General features: G+C 55.6%; 1 protein-coding gene across 1 annotated transcript in view; it reads left to right on the forward strand.

Annotated features, from left to right (window-relative positions):
- Nucleotides 1-293: 293 nt before the first annotated feature.
- NADSYN1 (NAD synthetase 1) overlaps nucleotides 294-21170 on the forward strand; it is a 28201-nt gene continuing 7324 nt past the window's right edge. The window contains exons 1-13 of the mRNA XM_052662209.1: nucleotides 294-455; nucleotides 1476-1536; nucleotides 3582-3698; nucleotides 7609-7662; nucleotides 8074-8163; nucleotides 10424-10475; nucleotides 12974-13062; nucleotides 13317-13434; nucleotides 14200-14331; nucleotides 18561-18635; nucleotides 19460-19584; nucleotides 20216-20264; nucleotides 21029-21131. Coding sequence (XP_052518169.1) covers nucleotides 371-455; nucleotides 1476-1536; nucleotides 3582-3698; nucleotides 7609-7662; nucleotides 8074-8163; nucleotides 10424-10475; nucleotides 12974-13062; nucleotides 13317-13434; nucleotides 14200-14331; nucleotides 18561-18635; nucleotides 19460-19584; nucleotides 20216-20264; nucleotides 21029-21131 — 1150 coding nt within the window. The 5' untranslated portion in view covers nucleotides 294-370. The remainder of the gene's footprint in view (nucleotides 456-1475; nucleotides 1537-3581; nucleotides 3699-7608; nucleotides 7663-8073; nucleotides 8164-10423; nucleotides 10476-12973; nucleotides 13063-13316; nucleotides 13435-14199; nucleotides 14332-18560; nucleotides 18636-19459; nucleotides 19585-20215; nucleotides 20265-21028; nucleotides 21132-21170) is intronic.

Raw genomic sequence — 21170 nt, forward strand, 5'->3', positions numbered from 1 at the left:
TGTCGCCATCGCCTCTGAAGTCCAGCCCTGAGGGACGGGGCCATCAGGGTGGGGCGGGGCCATCAGGGTGGGGCGGGGCCATCAGGGTGGGGCGGGGCCATCAGGGTGGGGCGGGGCCATCAGGGTGGGGCGGGGCCATCAGGGTGGGGCGGGGCCATCAGGGTGGGGCGGGGCCATCAGGGTGGGGCGGGGCCATCAGGGTGGGGCGGGGCCATCAGGGGGCGGGGCGAGACGCTGCAGCTCTGCGGTCCTGTCCCTGGACTGACGCAGCGGGACAACCCGGAAGGACCCGAGCCGCGGCCGCCTCTCTCCCTAGGACACAAAGCCCCACTAACCTGCCGGCTTTTTTGCCCAGGCGTCTGCAGCCAGGATGGGGCGGAAGGTGACCGTGGCCACCTGTGCGCTCAACCAGTGGGCCCTGGACTTTGAGGGCAATTTGCGAAGGATTTTAAAAAGTGAGTCTAGGGTGGGCGTCGGGTAGACAGGCGAAGGTCAGCTCTGGTCGCCCAGATTTGCTGTGATGCATACGCAGCCTTGCTCTGGAGAAACTGGCGGCCATAGGTATAGGGATCCTGAGTGAGGTCAGGCATGGGGGTGGGTTACAGTGCCTGGGGCATGTGGTATGTACACATGGTAAGAGAAGTCTGGTCCTGGAGGTGGAGATGAGCAGGCTGGTGAGCTGGTCCTCAGGTTTCTTTGGGGTCCTGTGTGGCATTTATAGAGCTGAACCCGGTCCAGAGAGGGAAGTGGAACAGGGGTGAGGCCACCAGCTTAGAGACCAGGTGTGGTCGTTGTGTGTGTGTGTGACGGGGTCCGTGAACAGTTTTCACCTGCACCAGCTCACCTTTGAGAGTGGAAGTTTGCACCGTTGACCTCTACACCTGCAGTGGGGCTGCCCTGGGCGGTCTGCAGGCTGGCCATCCTCAGGTGCTTCCTGCAGCAGGGCCACCAACCACAGTAAAAACAGGGTGATTCAGGTGAGGGTGTCATATCAGCAGTGTGCCTCAGACCTTCTTCCTTTTATTTTTTCATTGTCAACCTGCTCTCACCTCGTCAGAGCTCAGAGCAAATCTAGTTGATGAGAGGTCATCTCGGGTGGCCAGAATTGTGTGTCCACTCAGCTGGCCTCTCCTCCCCAGACTGCATCTGGAAGCTGCTGCTCAAACCCAGAGGCAGATGGTACCTGTCACCAGCGCCTTCAGGAGCTGCCTTCTCCCTGCACAGAGTCCTCTCTGTCTGATTGTTAATGAGCTACCAGTGTGTGGCTCCCGCAGCCCCACCCCTGCCCTCCTTGGTGCTAAGGGTCAGCCCTGCAGGCCCCGCCTCTGTCTCATTTCCTGCGGGTGTCAGCAGGGGCTGGAGATGCCCTTTGGCTTTTTATGACACCAGCGGCAGCAGAAGATTGAATCTGCCTCTCTTGGACCAGTTGTAGGTGCTGAAATTGCCTCTCTTTCTCTCTGTCTCTGTGCATGTAGGTATTGAAATTGCCAAACACAGAGGAGCAAGATACAGGCTTGGACCAGAACTGGAAATCTGGTGAGAGCAGAGCACACAGACACCCTAGGGTGGGCAGGTGGAGGCCTCTGCATCAGCTCCCTGCAGCTGAAAGGGCAAGGAAGGAGAGGCCGGGACTGAGAGCTGGACACGCAGGCCCAGCTAGGAGCAGAAGCCCCGTGAGTGGGCCTGCTTGATGCCCTTCAGCAAGAGCAGGCCAGCCGGCCTGGGTGATCCTGGATCCCTACGTTGAGTAACACAGGAGCTCGTAGAGAGGCTGACTTTTCCCAGTCCAGGGCCGATGTCAAAAGCTGGCTGGATTTCTGGCCTTGCATTGGTGTTTAGTCTCACACGTGGCCTAGGAGCTGAGGGAGTGACAACCTCTGAGCAGGAGTTTATCCTTGGAGAGGAAAGGATATCCCAGGTCTGGATCCCACACAGGGCATCTCCTTGACTTCATTTTCATCTAAGAACCAGGCTCTCCTGCTCATCAGAACCAGAGGCCCAGAGGAATGCTCCTCCAGGCATTAAGAATGGCAAAGGCCAGTTTGGAGGTTAGTGTTCGTGTCAACAAAGTTTGCTTGGCATTTTAACATCACTTCTGCTATGTAGTGAGTGCGAAGGACTTTTTGAAGATTTAAAAGTAGTTTACAGGGACTTCCCTGGTGGTCCAGTGGTTAAGAATCTGCCCTTCAAGGCAGGGGATGTGGGTTCGATCCTTGGTTGGGGAACTAAGATCCCACATACCTCAGGGCAACTAAGCCTGTACCACAGCTACTGAGCCCACTTGCTCTAGAGCCTGCAAGGTGCAACAAAAGATTGCACATGCTGCAACTAAGACCCTGCACAGTCAAATATATAAATAGATAAATATTTTTTATAAAAGTAGTTTACAAATACTCTACACATCATTACTGGGACCCCCGCACTGAAAAATTACCCTCAACCCAGTCTGCCCATGTTGGGACCTCATTGAGCATTGTATTAGTTTTTTTCAGGGGCTGTTATACTATGGTTTCACAAACTGGATGGTTTAAAACAGCAGAAATTCATTCTCTCACAGTTCAGGAGGCCTGAAGTCCAAAATCAAGGTGTGGGTAGGGTCCTGCCTACTCCGAGGCTCCAGGGGAGGGTCCTTGCTGCCTCTTCCAACTCCTGACTCTCCGCTCCTCATCTCATGACTGCGCCCCTCCAGCCGCAGCCCCTCCCTCTTCTCCGCTGCTTTCCTTCATGTAAGGACACTTCTCGCTGGATTTAGGGCCCACCCGGATAGGCCAGGATCATCTCCTCTCCAGATCTTTCACTTACTCACATCTCTAAAGACACTTTTTCCAGATGAGGTCACATCCACAGGTTCTAAGGGCTTCCCAGGTGGCTCAGTGGTAAAGAATCTGCCTGTCAGTGCAGGAGACGCAAGTTCAGTCCCTGGATCGGGAAGATCACCTGGAGAAGGAAATTGCAACCTGTTCCAGTATTCTTGCCTGGAGAATCCCGTGGATAGAGGAGCCTGGTGGGCGACAGTCCATGGGGCTGCAAAGAGTTGGACACGACTGAGCGTGCACATGCGCGCCCCGAGTTCTGGAGGTTGAGACATAGACACGTCTCTTTTGGGGACACCATTCAGCCTGCTGTAAGCTCAAGTAAACCGCAAGGAAGTCACGTAGCTGTGTAAGTGGCCCTTGAGTGGTTGTTCACGGCCCCTTTGCCTGAAGAATGTTCTTCGCTGGGTCCAGCTTTGTCTCTTTTGCGTCCTTTTCTTGTAGATTAGTGTAATTTGGGCCACATTGAAGGCTAAAAAGAATCCAAGGGCAGACAGTTTTTGACGTGACAGAGAATTTCTCATAGTAACTGAGAACTAGGAGCGACAGACGGGGCCCAGTCCATTAATTTCCAATACAATGCATTTCTTTTCTTCTTTTTTGTAGCAGTGAGTCTTAACTCTGGTTGCGCAATAGACACTCCTGGGAGGCTTTGTAAAGATACGGGTGCGCGGTCACCCTGGCCTGGCCCCAGGCCCCTGCCCCATCCCTACCCCACGCGCACCTGCTGTGTCCTGGGCGCTCATTGTTCTCGCCCTCCCTCTGCAGTGGCTACGGCTGTTGGGATCATTATTATGAGTCGGACACCCTCCTGCATTCGCTCCAGGTCCTGGCAGCCCTTTTGGAGTCTCCAGTTACTCAGGATATCATCTGCGACGTGGGGATGTAAGTGCGGTGTGGGCGTGGGAGAAGGGCCCGTTCCAGGGCCTGCTGTGTCTGAAGCCGTCCCTACTTTGGGGATGTGGCATCTGCTCCCTGCCTGGCCCTGCAGACCACTAACTCCCCAGGTGGAGGCAGCTTTGGGGAGATTTTTTATGTTACTGTGCACGTAGGACTTGCTTTGCACGAGTCGGAGCTCAGGGTCCCCCAGCCTCGTGTACAGCATTTTCCTTACTTAGTAGTAAGTTGGGGGATGGTTCCCTGTCACTCTGGGCTTCCCAGGTGGCGCTCGTGGGAAAGAACCCGCCTGCCAGTGCAGGACACGTAAGAGACATGGGTTCGACCCCTGGGTCAGGAAGATCCCCTGGAGGAGGGCATGGCAACCCATTCCAGTGTTCTTGCCTGGAAAACCCGCATGGACAGAGGAGCCTGTGAGCTACAGTCCACGGGGTCGCACAGAGTCAGACACGGCTGAGCGACTGACTGAGCACGCATGCGCGCGTGTCATTCCAGATGGACACACAGGCCATCTGGCTTCAGAGGGTGTCGATGCATGAGTGTAGGTTTGTAGGGGTAGGCATATACGGTGGCGGTCCATATGGTGCCGGTTCCGTATGTAGGCCCAAGGCCTACAGGCAGTCCTCGGAGACCTTGCACGCTCAGTTCCGCACCACTGCAGTAAAGCCAAATATAGAAATAAAGCAAGTCACACCAATTTGAGGGAGGAGGTTTCCAGTACATATAAAAGTTACGTTTACATTTTACCGTTCTATCTAAAAATATACATACATGCTTTCTTTAAAAAAAACTTTATTGCTAAAAAATCCTATCCTCTCAGCCTCCAACGAGCTATCATCTTTTTGCCGATGGAGGGTTTGAAATACCATGAGAATTATCAAAATGTGACCAAGAGACTGGAAGTGAGCAACAGCTGTTGGGAAAATGGCACCAATAGACCTTCTCAACGCAGGGTTGCCACAGACCTTCAATTTGTAAAAAATTCAATATCTGCGAAGCACAATGAAGCAACCTGCAATAAAATGAGGTCTACCTGTAGGTCCCTATGGTGTGGATTCCCCGAGTGCAGGTCACATGGGCTGGACTCTGGCCTAGGATTATTCTATTCTAGAGTGTGTCTGTGACCAACGTTGTGTAACCAAGCCCACTGGTGGGCTTTGTTGCTTCTGTTTGCGTCTCTGTTCTGTGTTACGTGGTGTGAATGTAGCCGAGTTTGCTTTCTTTTTCCTCAGCCTTGCCTGTATTCTACACTTCAACCTGCTGTGACATCTGTGTAGCAGGCTCTCTCTTAACCAGTGAATAGAGGGCGTTTTAGCCCAGTGTGTTCACATTTGTTATAATTCTTGATATGTGGGCCATGTTTGTGTCCTATTGTGCTGTGGTGACAGCTCACCACACATGCAAAACACAGAACCGCACAACTTTGCTGTCTTGTGGTTCTGGAGGTCGCGAGTCTAACTGGGTCAGTGGGGCTGGTTGCTTCTGGAGGCTCTTGGAGGAGAGTCGGTCTTCCTGTTAAAGCCCAGTGTCCAGGCTCGCCCGCAGTCCTCACAGCCAGAGGTCACATCACCGCAGCCCCTGCCCTGTTGTCACAAGTCCTCCGAGCGCCCTTCTCCCTCGTATAAGGGCCCCTGTGGTTCCCATGAGGGCCCTGGGGAGTCTGGGGCAATCTCTGGTCTCAGGATCTGGAGCTTAATGGCGTCAGCAGGGTCCCTTTTGCCACGTGAGGTGACATGTGCTCGGGTCCCGGGAATCAGGATGGCGGCGTCAGTGGGGGTCTTCCCTCGGCCCACCGCTTGGACGGATTCCTGCCTTTATTGAGTGTTCTGGTCGCCGTGGCCTCTTTCCTTCTTGTCTTTTGTTTCTTCTCTTTGCCTGTTCTCCTCTTCTGGCCTTGACTTAGTAATCTGACTTTAATTTGTCTACTTTTTTGCCCTTAAAATATTAACAATCATATTTTAAAATGTTTTTCTGGGATTTTCCTAGTGGTCCAGTGGCTAAGACTCCGCACTCCCAATACAGACGGTGGAGGGGGCCAGGTTTCCTTCCTGGTGAGGGAGCTAGGTCCCCCATACTGAAACTAAGAATTTGCAAGACAACCCACTCCAGTATTCCTGCCTGGAGAATTTCATGGACAGAGAAGCCTGGCGGGCTGCAGTCCATGGGGTTGCAGAGTCAGACACGACTGAAGTGACTCATGCCACTGAAGAAAGGTCCTGTGCTCTATAATGAAGACCAAAGGCCCCAAGTGCCGCCACTAAGACCTGATGCCACTTAATGAGGAAACATGTTTTAAAAGAAATTTTTGTTTTGAAATCCAGCATTTACCTGGATCTGTACGTGCCACTGAGCAAAACAACGGTCATACCATGACGTCCCTGATACTCACCGTCTAGAACTGTCTTATTCAAAAGAGATGGACACTGAGTCTCCTCCCAGCTTTCTGTGGCTAGAGGCGTGTTACCCTTAGCACTGCTCACAGAGGGCCGGCTCACAATAAAGAAAACTTAAAAAAACGAAATAGAGAAAATCTTAGAGTCAGCAATAACTTTTCTTTAAAAAGCTACCATATTTCTTTGTTGTCATGATTTATGAAATCGAACTTTACTATTTGTTTTTCAGCATCTGTGACACACTCTTGCTTGTTCTTTTGCCAGCAGTTGAAGTGTTTGTGTCTGATTTATTAAGAGTTCTTTATATATGAAAGATATCGAGCTGTCCCCATATAGGATAAAAATACATTTCCTTGTCTGTTGTTTGCTATTTAATTTTACGTTTTGAGCTTTAAATCTTTCTTGTCATGCTTTTTGTTTGTTTTTGTCTGAGAGGCTTACTCCTGCTGGAAGTCAGATATTCACCGAGGGTTTCTTTTTCGTTTAAAAGATGTTCACCTCCTGCCCTGAACACGTTTTTGTATGAATGTGAACGCAGTGAGGTTTTGGTTTCGCCTGGGAGGAGTGGAAACCGTAACGGTGGGAGTGCTGGCTGGCGGCTTCCGGGTGCCGAGCCCCGGCCTCGGCAGCCCGCCTGCATCCTGCCCCTTAAAATGCTCCAAGAGGAGGAACTAGGGCCGCTCGGCTCAGCCCGTGCGAAGCGGGATTGGAACCCGGCCGGCCACCTGCCTTGACAGCCCCACTGCTTACGGATGCTGTCATCTCCTCTTGCACCCCCACCATCTTTACTCTTGTCCCTGGGCTTGGGCCTTATTATTTTTTATTTCATGATCAATCCTTAAGGCCCTCCTTCCTGGTTGCCTGATGCCTTCCGCCCTGAGCTCCTGCACTCTCGCCCTGAGCTGGGCTCTGCCATCCCCGCCCAGCGCTGCCCCAGCTGGAGGCCAGCAGAGTGCCCTGGCCTCCAGAGCAGTGGCCCCTCCGCTGCAGAGGAGGAAGGTTCCAGGTGATCTGGGAGGGTGTTTGTCCTGAGGGGTCCAGCAGAGAGGCGAGCAGATCTGTCCAGCGCTCTCCATCCCCTGCCCCTGCCCTGGCCCCCCGGGCCGGCCCCCCTGCCTGCCTTCTTGGTGGGGGGGCTCAGTCAGGAGAGATGCCGTGGAGGAAAATTGGGGACGTGCAGGGGCAAGTCCCTGAGGCCAGCAGGGGGTGGACAGGTGACATGGCCTCAGGGATGTGAGCAGAGGGATGGAGGCGGCCACTCAATGGTCTGAGAACCTTCTGGAAGGAGAGGACAAGCCCTGAATGGGAGGGACTTTGCGCTGGATTTAGAAGACTCTCCCATTTAGAGTCTGTGCCGTGGCGGAAACACTCGGGTTTGTTGTTCACTTTCATTTGAGAAGCCACAGAGGAGCCTTCTGACTCTCATAGAGGAGCCGGAGAAACTTCACGTTAAAAGCCGACGTGGGGCTCTGCTCTTTGTAGACGCGCGTGCCCTCTCTCTGCAGGCCCGTGATGCACCGAAACGTCCGCTACAACTGCAGGGTGATATTCCTCAACAGGTGGGTGACCGCCGGGGGCAGCGCGACCCCCTTTTCCCCAGGCTTGGAGCTTGGTCCCTGGGGACCGTGGCTTCTTCTGGAACTACCTTCATGGGGTGGGGTACCTGGCAGGCAGATGCCTCGGGCGGCCCTGCTTCTCCTGGGCTCTGTCACCACTGACACCTTCAGACATCAGGAACAATGGGTGGAGTTTGGGGACACACAGCTCTGTGGCCAGGAGGTCAGTCCTGGGAGGGCAACCTTGTAATAATGTCCCCTCTCAGACCCTCGGCATCAGTTGCTGGCCAGTGCCCACCCTCCAGGTCTTAGCTGCTCTGTCCTCATCGACACTCAGGGTGGACGGGCTGGTGGCTGCTCCGTGTCACGTGGGGCGTGTTCACCTCAGGAGGGGCCTTGTTCCCCTGTCTGTAGGAAGATCCTGCTCATCAGACCCAAGATGGCCTTGGCGAATGAGGGCAACTACCGTGAGCTGCGCTGGTTCACGCCGTGGTCCAGGAGCCGGTGAGTCACTGCCCGCGCCGTGGTCCAGGAGCCCGGATGGCGGCCGCTCCTGGGATTCATGGGGGAGATAGAGATTCGGGCCAGCGTCCCTGCCCCACATGGGACCTGTCATTTAGTGACGGCTGCCTGACGCTGCTGATTAGCTTGTGACTAGTTTATCAGACACCACATAAAACGCTCAGTCATCAACCACCCATCATCCGTCTTTCTACACGTGACCCTGCAGATCAGGGTTTCTCTACTCCAGCCCTGTTGCCTTGGGGCCGGCTCGGTCTTGTTGTGGGGGTGGCCTGTGCGTGGAAGGCCTGCAGTAGCATTCCTGGCCTCCGCTGACGGGTACGTCTGCATCCCTGTGTCAGTCTACGACGTCCCCAGACGTTGCCAAGCGTCCCCTGGGACAGGATCGTCCCTGTTTGCCTGCCCTGTGTTCTTCTTACAGTTATCGCTGGTTTTTTTTTTTCACTGTTGCCGCTTTGCCAATGGAATCTTTAACGTGATTTTTAAACATTTTATTGACATGTAGTTGATTTACAACGTTGTGTTAATTTCTTCTGAGCAGCAAAATGGTTCAGGTATACGTCTAGATCCATTCTGTTTCAAAAATGGGGTGTGTTTATTCTTGGGTCTTTGTTGCTGTGTCGTCTCTTCTCTGTTTGTGGCGAGCGGGGGCTGCAGTCTAGTTGTGATACCGGGGCGGGGGGGCTCCTCACTGTGCTGGCTTCTCCTGCGGCAGAGCGCGGGTTCTGGGGCACACGGGGCTCAGTAGCTGCAGCACATGGCTCCACGGCACAGGCTAAGTGGTTGTGGAGCGCGGGCTTAGCTGCTCCGCGGCACGTGTGATCTTCCCGGATCGGGGATCAAACCTGTGTCTCCTGCACTGGCAGACAGATTCTTTACTGCTGAGGCACCAGGGAGGCCCTGTATACATTCTTCTCATGTGTGAATTGAGGGGGGAGGTGAGGAAGAAGGGAGAAACTTTGGGCGGCTGTCCCTTGAAAAGGGATTGTGATACAGCAACATCACCGTGAACTAACCTACCCATGGTGAACTGAGTGCTCACCGTGGGATGCCAAGGCAGCTCGGGGGTCAGACGGCGTCTGAGTGTCTGCTCCCTTCATTGGTCAGGGTGAGATGGCATCATCCCCGCAATGTTTCTGCTTTTAAATTTTAGTTAAGGGTTGTCCCTGGTGGCCCAGTGGTTAAGACTTCATCTTCCAGTGCAGGGGACAGGGGTTCGATCCTTAGTTGGCCACCTAAGATCCCACATACCTCAGGGCTGAAAAACCAAACCATGAAACAGAAGCCATGTTGTAGCAAATTCAGTAAAGACTTTAAAAATGGTCCACATTAAAAAAAAATCTTTATCAAAAAATTTACTGAAATAAAAGTCACTGAAATCTCCCAGGAGGTTCTTATGAATTCTGGGAAAGCGAAAGAAATCTAGTTAATTCAGTGTCTTCATGGTACTACATCTGGTAACAGCCCACTTGAGGTCAGATTTGGAAACCATCTAGTATCTGAATTCTGCCTGTTAGGGTAGACCTGGGGGGTGGCTCGGGCTTCCCTGTGGGCTCAGACGGTAAAGAATCCACCTGCCAATGCAGGAGACCCGGGTTTGATCCCTGGGTTGGGAAGATCCCCTGGAGAAGGGAATGGCTACCCACTCCAGTATTCATGCCTGGAGAATTCCATGGACACAGGAGCCTGGTGGGCTACAGTCCGTGGAGGGGCAAAGAGTCGGACAGGAATGAGTGACTGACACTTTCACTTTCTGGGATGGCTTGTGCAGAAGCTGTGTGCTGGACTCTGTGTCCGTCGTACACGATTCGGAATGTGATCGATTGTTTCAGTGATGATACAGGTTTGTCTCTGCGTGCTGGCTTCATGCAGTGCGATCTTTCTGGCTGAAGAATTTTGATCAGAAATTCCAGCCGCATTTCTCTGTGGGGAGACATGTGTCCTTCTCGGACAGATCCCTTGACATGCCTCTCAGAGGGCGTAATGAAAGCGTGGGGCAAGCAGGGCCAGTGAGGGAGCCCACAGGTGCCTGGGTGTTCCATGTCCCGGAAGCCTCATGCAGTCGCCTTGCTCTTCCCTTTTTCCCTTAAATTGGTCTCAGCAGCGTGTGTCAAAACTTGACAGTTCCTTTGCCAGCTCATGGGCTCCGCACTCTCAGTCTGAGCTTTACCCTGCCTCTGGATGCCATTCTACATTTTCCCCGAGATGGTCCTACTCAGGTCTGTGGTGGTTTCCTTTCCAGGCAAACAGAGGAGTATTTTCTCCCCCGGATGTTACAGGACCTGACGAAGCAGGTGAGTCTTGGGGAAGAAAACTCGTTGTCTGTCAGACTGTCCCTCTGGAGTGGGCCGTGGGGGCAGGACCCTTGGGGACAGAGTCACGGCATCGCTGTGGCCCATGTAAGGAAAACACAGACGGGGGGAGATTTCTGTCACAAGTGGGGAGGGTCCCAGGAGCATGGGGGTTGGGCGCCTCCTTGCCCCTACGTGATGTCCCCTGCTCTCCTCCGGCTCACCCCGCGGGGTGGGCTCAGTGGAGCTTGGGAGGGGGCTTCCTGCACCACCCTGGCCAGCTGTTCCCTGCTGGGCTGGGGCTCTGGCCTTGGGGCTGCCCAAGAAGCCGAGTATGGGGGATTTCTGGTTGTAAACCTCATGGAAGACTTACTTGGCTGCCTGTTTATTCTGTGAAAACTCAGCATCAGAAATCTGTCTTGTCTTGTCTTTGGCACCTGGCTGTCCAGGTGTGAAGAACTTTGACCTTGCAGCCTTATCCAGGGGGTCCTTGTCCATCCCCTTCATGCTGGAACCTGCTGGAACCCCGTGCTATCTACTTCCAGTGGGGGGTTGGGAGCCAGGGGCTCACAGGGAATGTTTCGAGGGGCCCCTGATATCTCTTGCTCCTACCTGAGTTTCCATTCCGGTTGCCAGGTGTAGTAACTTGTTCAGGCTTCCATAACCAATTCCACAGCCTAGGGACTCAGGCAGCAGACATTCATTCTCTCTAGGCCCGGAGGCTGGAATCCCAGACCCTGGTGTGGGCGGGACTGGTTCTCCTGAGGCCGCTCTCCTGGGCGTGTGGACGGCCGTCTCCTCTCCGTGTCCCCACAGCCTCGTCCCTGTGAGTGTCTGTGTCCTGACCTCCTTTTCTTACAAAGACCCCAGTCCGGTGGGGTTAGGGCCCAGCCTGATCACCTCATTTTACTCTTTGAAGACCTCATCTCCAAACTCAGTCACGTCTGAGATGCTGGCGGTCAGGGCTTCAGGATATGAACTCCGGGGGCGCGGTGTCCCCAGCCCTCTTGGGTTGCTGCCACCCGCGTGGCAGTCTGGGTGGGTGCGGCCGAGACTGGGGGAGGGGACTGTCGGTCAGGTCTCCCACGTGGCCTGGAGGCTTTTCTGACCTTGAGTTGCAGCAACGAGAACAATGTAAAATCACGGTGATCCAGAACACGTGTGTGTGAAACACATTTCAGCAGCAATCCTCCTGACACGACACTCATTCCGTTTCATCCTTCCAGGACCCTTTCACATCCTAAACGCCCCACCAGCTGACCCCCTAAGCCCACGTGGGACCGTCGGCAGGTGGAAGGGTGCTCTTGCTGTCTTTGGTTGGGAACAAGTTGCAGGAATTGGCCCTGGGCAAACGTGGATTAAAGTTCACGGCCATTTTCAAGAGACAGAGCAAAGCCAGCCATGTAGCAGCTGTAGCCTGGACAGTGAGGTCGGGGCCCGTCCCTGGCTGCCATCCTGTGGACAGTGCAGGTCCGGACCCGTCCCTGGCTGCCATCCTGTGGACAGTGAGGTCGGGGCCCATCCCTGGCTGCCATCCTGGATGTTTTGTTTGTTGCCCTGAACACTGGTCTTGTCCCAGGAGGATAGGGTCAAGATTCCAGCCCTGTCCCTATGGTCAGGGTTTCAAGGCAGATGGTCCGCAGACAGCTGGCTCAGGGTCCAGGGTGAGCGCTGTGTCCATGAGCTGAGGCCTCAGAACAGAAAAAGGCGGGCTTCCCCCGGTTCCTGCCCTTGGCGATGAAAGGAGCTGAGCTCACACACAGCCGTCAGGGAATCTGACCAAGATCCCAGGCCTCCAGGGCTGAGTTCTCTTGAGCAAGTGAAATAGGAGCACAGCTGAAACTTGGTCCCTGAGAGACGTGGACAAGGTGGGTTCCACGCCCGCGTGACCCTCTCAGCACACGTTCAACCCAGCAATGCCTCAGACCCTTGCGGCGCCCTCAGGGGGCAGCTCCATCCCCACCGCCCCCCGACCCCCGGCAACCGCACCCCTCAAGGGGCCATGAATGAGGCTTTTGGAGAAACAGGAGCCTGAGTCCTGCCCCAGGTCTGCCGCGCGGGAGCTGGGCGACCTGTCGGCTGGAGGGAACTTTGTCGGGCTCAGTTGGGTCGTTCCTTGCGTGGGCACGGGACCCCCAGAGCACAGACGATGTCGGAAGAGCATCTGGAAACCGACGCGGCAGATGCTGGCGGCCCTCTGGGCCCCAGAAGCTTCATGAGCCGAGTCACAGTCGGTTACGGCCACAGTCAAGGTCATGGCAGCTCAGAGCTGGTGAAGGGTGTGGCCAGGGCTCTTTGGTCCGCAGAGGAGACGCCCACTGGCCCTGGGCTGGGAATGGTCCCGGTGGGGGTGGCGGGGCTGGGGGGCGGTATTCGTTAGGGCTTGAAACAAAATGACGGCCTTCCTGCGAGTCCTGCCTGTGGCCTCTGGAGTCCCGGCTCAGCATGTGGCCCAGACGGGATGGCCAGGGGCCCTCACAAGCTCTGGTCCCCGCCCCCAGGAAACTGTGCCCTTTGGGGACGCTGTCCTCTCCACGCGGGACACCTGCATCGGGAGTGAGGTCTGTGAGGAGCTCTGGACGCCCCACAGGTCAGCCCTGCCCCCTGACCCCCATCCTTGCAGGGCCTAGGGGGCTGGGGGTTTGCAGCCATCTTGGCGTCTCAGCCTGGGGCAGGGAAGACACCCCAGGAGCTGCAGGGCTTGGTGGGCAGGCTGGGGACATGAGTCTCTTCTCTTGGCCCCCTGGCATCTCAGCCCGGGGCAGGGAAGACACCCCAGGAGCTGCGGGGCTGGGTGGGCGGGCTGGGACATGAGTCTCTTCTCTCCGACCCCTCCACCTGCAGCCCGCACGTGGACATGGGCCTGGACGGCGTGGAGATCTTCACCAACGCCTCGGGCAGCCACCACGTGCTGCGCAAAGCCCACGCCCGGGTGGACCTGGTGACTATGGCGACCATCAAGGTGGGCGGCGGCAGGGACGCTGGCGCTTGTCTGTCGCATGCAGGTGGGACCCCGGCGCCCAGTGCAGGGCGAGGCCTGAGCGCGAGGCTGCTCGGCGCTCCTCCTGGGTCCGGCTGTGGCTGACCAGGCCCTGTGGCTCCCTCTCCCGGGCCCCACGTCCATGACCTCATGTAATGGTGGGAATCACCCTATTAGGTGGGTGCTGTTGCCACCTCTGCTCTCTGGAGCAGGGCACCCAGCATGTGACCGTCAAGTGGCCCCTGGCCTCACACCCCAGCCATGCAGCTCTGGGGCTCTCAACCATCACAGTGGTCTCGGGACAAGTGACCGGGAATCAGGACCCCATTGGCACCACAGCCGGGCATGGGGAATGCCCACAAGTCTGCCACTCTTGCAGACAGCGTGGCCCCAGGGGCCGTGTCTGCTCTTTCCGGGGGCAGAATCTCGGCTTTGTAATCCAGCGAGTTGTCTTCCCCAAAGTTCCGTCTCTCCTCCCTTCTGGGGGAGGTGGCAGCGCCTGCCTCGGAGGGTTGTTGGGGGTGAGAGTAGACGCTCTGTGTGATGCCTGGCGCCTTGCAAGGCCGAGGGCGTCATAGCTGCGGGGACTTCCCTGGAGGCGTGTGTTTTATTGGCTGGAGTTGGGGCACTGATTTTAGTACAGCAGAGTTGCAGGGCTGGAGGCCTGAAGCTTCACGTTTGGGCCGGCAGAGGGTGAAGGTAGGTCGGGGATCAGAGCTGACCACTGCTGTCCCCTGTGTTTTCCAGAACGGCGGGATCTACTTGCTGGCCAATCAGAAGGGCTGTGATGGGGACCGGCTGTACTATGACGGCTGTGCTCTCATAGCCATGAACGGCAGCATCTTTGCCCAGGGGTCCCAGTTCTCTCTGGATGATGTGGTATGAGCCGGCCTGAGCAATGGCGGGAGGGCCTCTCATTCAGAGGCTGTGTTCTCTGCTCTCCCCGTAACCCGGGACCTGATGTGCCCGCCCTGGGAGGGATCCTGTGGGTTTTGATTGCTTCCTCTTCACCTCCTTGGTGGGGTGAGGGCTTCCTACCCTGAGGTTATGGGGACACCCCCACACAGCGAAGGGATGGGTTCACGGCCGGCTGTAAGCCCTGCACGCCCTGGGGGTCCCCGTGAGGCTGCAGGGGAGCTGAAGGAGAGGCCCAGAGCTGTGGGAGAGGGGACTTGGTAGTGACCAAAGCGTGGGTGGCCCCTGGCTCCAGGGAGGATGGGATGGGCTTGTGGGAAGAATCCCACGGCTGGCGGGGAGCTGGAGCCGGTCCCAGGAGTAAGCAGACACCGCACGGGGTCCAGAGATAAGGGGGTCATTTGGGAGGAGCAGAGCAGGGAAGAGCCTTGCAGGTGGGCCCTCAGAGGGCTTTCCCCAGAGGTCAAGGCAGCACAAGCTGGAATCAAGATTGCCCGGAGAAATATCAATAACCTCAGATATGCAGATGACACCACCCTGATGGCAGAAAGTGAAGAGGAACTAAAGAGCCTCTTGAAAGTGAAAGAGGAGGGTGAAAAAGTTGGCTTAAAGCTCAACAGTCAGAAAACGAAGATCATGGCATCCAGTCCCATCACTTCATGACAAATAGAAGGGGGAAAAATGGAAACAGTGAGAGAATTTATTTTTGGGGGCTTCAAAATCACTGCAGATGGTGACTGCAGCCATGAAATTAAAAGACGTTTACTCCTTGGAAGAAAAGCTATGACCAACCTAGACAGCATATTAAAAAGCAGCGCTTTGCCAGCAAAGGTCCATCTAGTCGAAGCTGTGGCTTTTCCAGTGGTCATGTGTCAATGTGAGAGTTGGAGTATAAAGAAATCTGAGGGCCGAAGAATTGATGCTTTCTAGCTGAGTGTTGGAGAAGATTCTTGAGAGTCCCTTGGACTGCAAGGAGATCCAACCAGTCCATCCTAAAGGAAATCAGTCCTGAATATTCACTGAAAGGACTGATACTGAAGCTGAAGCTCCAATCCTTTGGCCATCTGATGTGAAGAGCCGACTGAAGACCCTGATGCTGGGAAGGATTGAAGGCAGGTAGAGAAGGGGATGACGGGACAAGACGGTTGGATGGCATCACCGACTCAATGAACATGAGCCTGAGCAAGCTGTGGGAGATGGTGAAGGACAGGAAGGGCTGGTGTGCTGCAGTCCACGGGGTCACAAAAAGTCAGACACGACTGAGCGACTGAGCTGCAGCAACAAGGCAACACATGCTGCCTGTGGGCCCCGCCTCCCCACACCACCCCGGTTCCAGAAGCAGGGCTGGAGACCTGCCCCGCCCTCCTTGGTGGGGAGGCCCCATTCCGGGGGCTCCTCTGGTCCCACTGAACTGATAATCAGCTCAGGGGATGGGGGACACGTCCCCCCGTGGGATCATGACTTCACTGGGGCCACAAATATGAAAACCACAGCCGTCTGCTTCTAAAGACACATATTAACATGGGTGTAGAGCCTTCCCATGTGATTGGATGTTAGTTTCCTTCACAGAGAGAATAAGACAAGATGAAAAGCTCCTTGTAAAGAACTGTGTCCCCTTCATGGATCACAGCCTTGTCATGGTGGAGGGGCTTCCATAACTCAATGAAGCTATGAACCATGCTGTGCAGGGCCACTCAAGACAGATGGGTCATAGTGAGAGCTGCACCATAAGGAAGGCTAAGTGTCACAGAATTGATGCTTTCAAATTGTGGCACTGGAGAAGATTTTTGAGAGTCCCTTGGACAGCAAGGAGATTAAACCAGTCAATCCTAAAGGAAATCAACCCTGAGTATTCATTGGAAAGACTGAAGCTGAAGCTGAAGCTATTTTGGCCACCTGATGTGAAGAGCCAACTCATTGGAAAAGGCCCTGATGCTGGGAAAGATTGAGGGCAGGAGGAGAAGGGGATGACAGAAGATGATATGGTTAGATAGCATCGCCGACTCAACGGGCCTGAGTTTGAGCAAATTCCAGGAGATGGTGAAGGACATGGAAGGCTGGCATGCTGCAGTCCATGGGGTCGCAAAGAGTTGGACACAACTTAGCGACTGAACAACAGCAAAGAGAATTGTGTGGCTCTCGAGAGTTTTTTAAGCATCCAAGAAAGAAAATGACTGTTATTGCCCCCAAATGGGAATCGATTCCAAACCTGCAAACGGAGCACAAAGTAACTTTCGGTTCTGCCAGAAAGAGTCGCCTTGACTGGGCTGAGGCGGCCAGTGCCGGCTTCACACGGTATCTCTCATCTTGTCTTTTCGGGGTTTTTGGAAACAACTGTTGGAAATGCTTGTTCACAGAAGCAGGTAGTAACAGGAGAAGAAAAGGTTTCTGGGGCTTTCTCTGCCAGAGCAAGACAAGCGGGCGTCTGAATAAGGGTTTCTCCAGGGCCCTCTGATGCAATGTCTGTTTCTTCACCTGTTGTTTCACGTACTCGTGCTGTCTCACTGGGGTTGTCGGCAAGGAGATAGTTAAGAAATCAAACTTCGGTTTGAGAATGGACTGAGGAAAGGAGCCTTGGAATGAATTCATGGTATTTCTTGCTCAGAGTGAAGCCCAGGGGTTGGCGGTCTGGCCCTAGTAGCTGGAAGAGGCCACCTCCCTGCAAATGGTCCCCAGACCATGGGGACCCTGATCCTGCCTTCCCGGTGGGAATGAGCATGGTCCCCAGACGTTGCCTTCCAGGTGGCGGGGTCCCCAGAGGCCTCCTGCTGTTCGGCGGTAACCTTGATTAAGACGGAAGGCCTCTGGAGGAGAAGATGAAGTCCATGCAGACGGCCAGTGCTTGTCTGCTCTGGACACGCCTCGGTGCAGGCGCGCTTGGCCGGGACTCTCAGCCAGACGTCCGGGCCACAGGCACCTTGTGGCGGGACTGACTGGCAGTGAGTTTCGGGGACCACCTGTACCTGGATGAGCATGTGTGCAGGTGGCTGCAGCTTCCAGGCCCCCTGGAAGCCCCCATTTCAGCAAGCACCCGGGCGATTGTTTGCCACACTATGACCTGGGGACCGTTGCCCCACACCCCCCGGGGGGCCCTTGAGCCAGAGTTCTCTGATTTGACTGTTCCTGGTGGAGGTGGCATCACTGCCTTGGGGTGGGGGCAGTGCCCTTCAGTTCTGCCACCTCTTTGGTCTGTGGAGCTTCTCGAGGGCACGTGCTTCTCATGGCCTCGACCCCGCCTTTGTGTGAAGCTAACCTAGTTCCAGGAAAAGTGGACTGGGGCCTTCCTGTCAGGAAGGACTCACTCCTCTGGGGTCTTCCCAGTTTCTGTGGCTTCGTCAGGAGCAGCCTGGTGGCTTCGGTGAGCAGCACTGGGGCAACGACAGAAGAACTAGCGGACGTGGGAGTTCTCTGTTCTCTGTCTCTCCACAGACGTTTCTATCTTGCGTTAGGCTCGGTGTTGGCATAGACGGCTGCCCACAGCCAGCAGCAGGAGCAGGGGCCCGGCCGCCCTGCGTCCCCCTCAGAAGTAGTTCCCGCTGTCCTGCGCCTGCGCGTGTGGGACGATATCCTAGTAGTATGATCTGGTCAGGACTTTTTTCATAAAGAAAGGAGTACTATCTTTGAGTTAAAACTTTTCTATTTTCTGCTATTGGTTGCACGTGGCAGAGCCTCCATCTCACCTGGACTCAAAGGCAATGAGGCGTCATGTCCTAGAATACACGCAGCACATCTGGGCGGGGACCTTTGTGTGATGATTGCCGGGGCTCTGGCTCCATCCCTCTGTGTCTCCAGCTGGGCCTTCCTCTGTGTAGGCGTCATTGTTAGTTGCCTCATGGTCACAGGATGGCTGCAGCAGCTCCAGCCATCCCATCTTCATACAACCACATTCAAAGGCAGAAAGAGGGCCCTTACTCGCCCTGTGTCTTTTTAAGAAACTTTCTCAAAAGCCCCCAGCAGACATTTATTGTGTTTTATCAGAAGGTGTGTCAATTCAGTAGAAGTTCTGGTGGCAATGACAAGAGGGAAGGGCTGTGGGTGGGCCCCACCATTGGTGCTCCCCTCTCCCCAGGCCCCTAGTCCCTGCCTCAGAAGGTGGGACTCATTGTGTATAACGTGGCATACTTGTGAAAACAGATACGTGAGGGGAAAAAAAATAGGAAATCATGATTTTTATTGGAAACTCCCTTCTCTAGGAAGTCCTCACTGCCACGTTGGATTTGGAGGACATCAGAAGCTACAGGGCAGAGATTTCATCTCGAAACCTGGCGGTAAGCGATTATACACACACCCATAGGATGCTCATCAAAGACAGAGACTTTGTTTTAACAATAGCTTCGTTGAAATGTCATTCCCATACCCTGTAATTCACTGACCTCAGCGCAAGATGCATTGGTCTTTAGTATATTTGTGGAGTTGAGCAGCATCACCACCATCAGGGTCAGAATGTTCTTATCTCCTGAAAGAAACCTGGACCCACGAGTTGTCACTCCCCGTTCACCTCCCCCAGGGCCCCTGGCAACCCCGGTCTGCGTTGACTATGGATTTGCCAATTCTGGACGTTTCATATAAGTGGAATCATAACACGTGGCCTTTTGCAACTGCCTCCTTTCCCTGAGGATAGTGTTTTGTGGCTCATCCGCGCTGAGGCGTGTGTTCTCCATCCTCTGTATGGCTGCCCGGGTAGCCCACACGCTGTGCGTCCATTCACCCGTCGGAGGACATTTGGACCGTTTCTGCTCTGGCCATGAGGAACGGTGCTGCTGTGGGCATGTGCTAGGCATCTGTGAGGGCATGTTTGCGGGTCTTCCGTGATCTACCTGGGACTGGCCTGTGGGGTCCTGTGGTGATTCTCTGTTTAATTGTGGGAGGTCCTGCCGACCGTCCTCAGTCACTGCTCCGTCTCGCGTCCCCCCAGCACTGCGCGAGGGCTCCAGTTCCCCACATCCCACCAGCGTTTGCTACATCCATCCGTGTCCTGGCCACCCTGGTGGCTGTGAAGGGTCCCCACCGGGATTCTGAGCTGTGTAGCATACCCCTACAGTCATCCTGGGGACCTGTATGGGTTCAGGCCCTCAGGGAGTGCCCTTCCCAGGCCAGCAGGGTGAGCCCCTACCCCCGCGTGAAGGTGGATTTCGCCCTCTCCTGCCACGAGGACCTGCTGGAGCCCGTGTCTGAGCCCATCGAGTGGAAATACCACAGTCCTGCCGAGGAGATCAGGTGGGGCTGTTGGTGTGCAGGGGAGGCGGGTAGAGGAGAGTCTGGGGGCTCAGATGGTAAAGAATCCACCTGCAATGTGGGAGACTGGGGTCCGCTCCCTGGGTTGGGAAGATCCCCTGGAGAAGGGCATGGCAACCCACTCCTTCTTGCCTGGACAGTCTCATGGACAGAGGAGCCTGGCAGGCTACAGTCCACGGGGTTGCAAAGAGTCGGACACGACTGACCGACCGACACGCTGTCCTTCCCAGGACACTCCCTCCATCCCCTGCTGTACTGCCGAGTGGCCGCTTGGGGGCCTTGCGCCCTGGCCTCCAGGGCCTGCAGTCGACACTGTAACTAGACCGCGGGCCCCACGCCCAGCCCTGCCCACCTTGCCCTGGGCCCTCGGGCATGGAGACAGCGTGCCTGCTTTTCTGTGTCTCCATTTCCCCCACGGGAACAATGAGAGCACCTACCTCCTGGGGCTGCTCTGAGGCTTCAGAAGCACTCATCCCCTCGAAAGGCTGAAAGCAGCCGGGAACAGCATGCTGGTGCCGCTCACCGGCCCTGTGTCCACCTGGGTACCTGCCCCCAGCTGAGCTGCGAACCAGGGCAGCGGCTTGCCAGCCTCATGCTTCCCACCGTTCCCCAGCCTGGGACCCGCGTGCTGGCTCTGGGACTTCCTAAGACGCAGCCGACAGGTAAGACGTCGGGGGGATCTGGCCAGCCCCCTTTAATCCTTCTGCGCTGGGTTTGTGTTTGACTCTGTGGCGTGCCGGTGACTTTTTTTTTTTGAAGATTTATTTATTTAATTTGCTTTCTGACTGTGGTGGGCCTTTGTTGCTGTGCACAGGCTCTCTTTAGCTGCCATGAGTGGGGGCGACTCTCCGGTTGCGTGCATGCGCTTCTCACTGCGGCGGCTTCTCTTGACATGGAGCTGGGGCTCGAGGCATGCAGGCTGCAGTCATTGCGGCTCCTGGGCTCTCGAGTGTGAGCTCAGTAGTTGCGGCGCACGGGCTTAGTTGCTCTGCGGCAGGTGGAATCTGCCCAGACCAGGATCGAACCAGGGTCCCTTGCATTGCGTGACAGATTCTTAACTACTGGATCCCCCGGGAAGCCCTGACGGGTGTTTCTTAATGCAAACATGTCCTGACTCTGCCTCAGTCAGGAGCCTCGGCTACCCCAGCCAAGGTCGCACTGAGGTTTGGCTCCGTCTTTGGGGTCCTGTCTGATGACCCCGCGCTTCCTGCCTAGTGGTGTGACTGCACACGTCTGCAACTCCCGGCGGAGACACAGCCTTGGGCCCTCCGCGGTGGCGTTCCCTTCGCTTTGTGGAATGTGCAGGGCTCCCTTCTCCTCCCCTGGGGGAGGGCGCTTTGTGGGCGCTCGTTTTTTGCTGGGGGAGCTGGGCTCGCTGCTGTGCGCGAGGCTCCGCTCACACCGCCATCCTGTTGGCCTGTTGCAGGCGGGGTTCTTCCTTCCCCTGAGCGGCGGGGTAGACAGCGCGGCCACCGCCTGCCTGGCCTACTCCATGTGCCTCCAGGTCTGCGAGGCTGTGAAGCGTGGAAGTAGGTGATAACTGGGGCCCAAGCAGGTCCCGGGGGGCT

Source organism: Budorcas taxicolor, chromosome 25 (genome assembly GCF_023091745.1).
Source record: "Budorcas taxicolor isolate Tak-1 chromosome 25, Takin1.1, whole genome shotgun sequence".
Taxonomy (NCBI): domain Eukaryota; kingdom Metazoa; phylum Chordata; class Mammalia; order Artiodactyla; family Bovidae; genus Budorcas; species Budorcas taxicolor.